We start from the raw sequence: 2,570 nt of genomic DNA on the forward strand, positions 1-2,570 counted from the left end.
CGGTACGACGAGCCACTCCTGCCGAGGAAAGTGGCTGGCGGCGAAACCGGCGCCGGCGCGGCGGCGGCGCCGGGGCCGGCGGGCGCAGCGGCGCCGGGCGCGGCCGCTTGAAGTCTGTGCTGCGGGTGTGCCACGTCCGGGCTGATGGGTTAATGACGAACTGCTGGGGCAGGGGGAGGCGCGGTTTGGTTGCTTCGTGTGCGGCGCCTATACATGGAGGCGCCCGCGCCGCCCGCGGCACACGCGGGCGGCGACGCCGACAAAATATACTCCGTCACTGCTCAACAAAAATGATGCGGCCCCGCTCATCTTAAAGCGCGGCACCCAGCGCCGTGCACATGTCGTGCCGGCAAAAAAAACGGGCTTGATTATGCATGACCAGCCCCTTACCTTTTCACACAGACCACGCAAGCTTCGCACCCATCTAAGCTGTGACGCAGCGCCCACCAAAATGCTTGATTGCTCACCAAACGGCCCGGCTGCCTGCAAGCAGCGCCCCCAAGGCAGAGCGCCTGCGCGGATCGCCCTTGAGCGCCCGGCTCAGCCTACCAACCTGCAGCAGTGCATGCCTGTTGAGCGGGCGGCGTCCTCGCCCCCTGCTGCTCACCCGCGTCCCAAACATTTAACCACATCCCCTCGCTGCATTTCGCGCGACCCACCCACCACCGATTGGCCGTGTCACCCACTCCGACTCGAGCGCGCGTGCGCACAGCAGTCTGGCTGGGTTGAGGTGCATGCATCTGTACATGGGTGCGTAATCCACACCCATGGCATCAGACAGCACCAAACCGTTGTAAAGCGTCCTACACAATGCAGCAGTCATCAAAGTACAGCTCAACTACCTTGGAGTCGTAGTCGGCCGTCACCGTCTCACCGGGGTTCCGAAGGAACAAGTGCGGCAAGCAGCAGAGTGCACAAAGCGAGTGGGGTATCCCTGCCCGCAACCTTTCCTCTGGTATTTGCACCACAGTCAACTGAGCGCGAAGGCGAGGTGATCAGAGCAGCAGAGCGTCAGAGTCATGCTGGCACCAGGAATCTTGTGTTGGCAAGGGCGTGCACACCCCCGCCCCCAGGCAGCCAGTGCGTCATGCAGCACCCTCGGTTCGCAATGTTCGGCAGGCTGGGCGTGTACGATCCGAGCCGCGATGACGGCGAGCGCTCCGCAGTGGGGACGGGCCGCGCGCGCTCGCCGCAAGCACACTTGCTACCGAAACTGCCTGTGGGCCTGAGAGCGGCTGCGTAACGGCTCGCGGCGTGGTCTTGCCACGCCAACGGCGAGCGGCGGGCGATTGGCGCGCAACCGCACATGCGAAAGAGGGATTGCGATAACTGTCACCACAAGACCGCGACCTATCTTGTCAGCCGTTCTCGGTTCAAGCCACTGTACAAAACATGATTGGGAGAATTGTTGGCACAATTGCGCCCCGTTGTGTAGTAATCTCTTGACCTGGAGTTCTCAGTGTGAGCGGCAGCTTCCCGGGAGTTCCTAGGGCGAGGCCGTGCAACCCCTGGGAAAAAGTAGTGCTTGCTCCAGAACGCCGTGGGACGGTCGGCAATCCACCCGGCCCGCTTGATTGATTGATTGGCCAAAGGCTGAGAGCAGGCACACATCCACCTTGCTTGCACGCGTTTCAGTTAATCTTATAGATGAAAAATCAAAAAGACTTCGCGTCGCCAAGCGTAACCAGAGGCATAGGCGCGTTGAGACGGGCACACAGGCTAGCAGAAGCCAGCAAAGTGGTATAGCCCGATAGTGGGCTATACGTGTTGATTGGTCGTTTTCGCAGCATTTAGGCCAGTTAAGTGCGAGCCACGGCCGTTCTTCACCGCGGTCACCAGGAAGGCAAGCGGAGGCCCGGGTGAGCAGGCATGAACTACTTCTCAAACCATGTACCGTGTAATGTATGAGCAGCTGCGGCCCGGACCGTGCTGCTGTGCTGGTGTTGGCCGGCAGCCAAGCGTGCGCACACCACCAGCTCATGCAATGCGGGCGCGTCGCGAGCGCGGACGCGTGCTGCACTTCCTGCCCCCAAACCCGTCGCCGCCGGAAATCGCGGCTCACACCTGTCCTCGCAGCTGGGGCGCAAGCGGGGCGGGCGAGGTGGAGGCGCCGTTCTGCTGAGGGCGGTTGCCCCATGCCAGCAGCCCCCGCCGAAGTTCCCAGTCCCTTGTGCACAGCTGGCGCGAAGGCGCCCCCTCAGCAGCTGCAGCCGGCGGGACGGCGCCGATCCCGCGCCCTGACGGGCGGCGGCGCGGCGGCGATGCAGCGCGCCCACCGGCAGTCGAGTGTGGTATATTCGATCGCAGAGATCATAGGGGAGGGCGATGATGACCCCGGGTTGCTGCTACTGGATGCGCAGGACACGAAACAAGCCCGGGACCAGCCCCCCCTGGGCCTGTACGGCATCACGCCGCCCCTCACAACTGCACAGGCCGCAGCCGCCTTCGCCGCCGCGCCGTACGGCCCCGGCGGCGAGGCCGCCGCGGCGGCGCCGGCCCCGGCGCCCTCACGCGGCGACTGCGGCAGCAGCGACAGCGGGTCGGCGCGGCGCGGCCCGCTGCTGCCGGCG

General features: G+C 64.6%; 2 protein-coding genes across 2 annotated transcripts in view; both read left to right on the forward strand.

Moving 5' to 3' along the window:
* MNEG_12298 (Sodium/bile acid cotransporter 7-B) overlaps positions 1 to 995 on the forward strand; it is a gene marked incomplete at both ends in the record, with an annotated part of 4,544 nt that extends 3,549 nt beyond the window's left edge. Inside the window, one exon of the mRNA XM_014039229.1 lies at positions 971 to 995. Coding sequence (XP_013894683.1) covers positions 971 to 995 — 25 coding nt within the window. The remainder of the gene's footprint in view (positions 1 to 970) is intronic.
* Positions 996 to 2,135: 1,140 nt separating this feature from the next.
* Positions 2,136 to 2,539, forward strand: MNEG_12299 (hypothetical protein; the record flags this gene model as incomplete). The annotated part of the gene is made up of 1 exon (XM_014039230.1): positions 2,136 to 2,539. A coding segment is annotated over one exon (404 nt), but the record flags the coding sequence as incomplete, so codon positions are not given.
* Between the last annotated feature and the right edge of the window lie 31 nt (positions 2,540 to 2,570).

Source organism: Monoraphidium neglectum, assembly GCF_000611645.1.
Source record: "Monoraphidium neglectum strain SAG 48.87 unplaced genomic scaffold scaffold03172, whole genome shotgun sequence".
NCBI lineage: Eukaryota > Viridiplantae > Chlorophyta > Chlorophyceae > Sphaeropleales > Selenastraceae > Monoraphidium > Monoraphidium neglectum.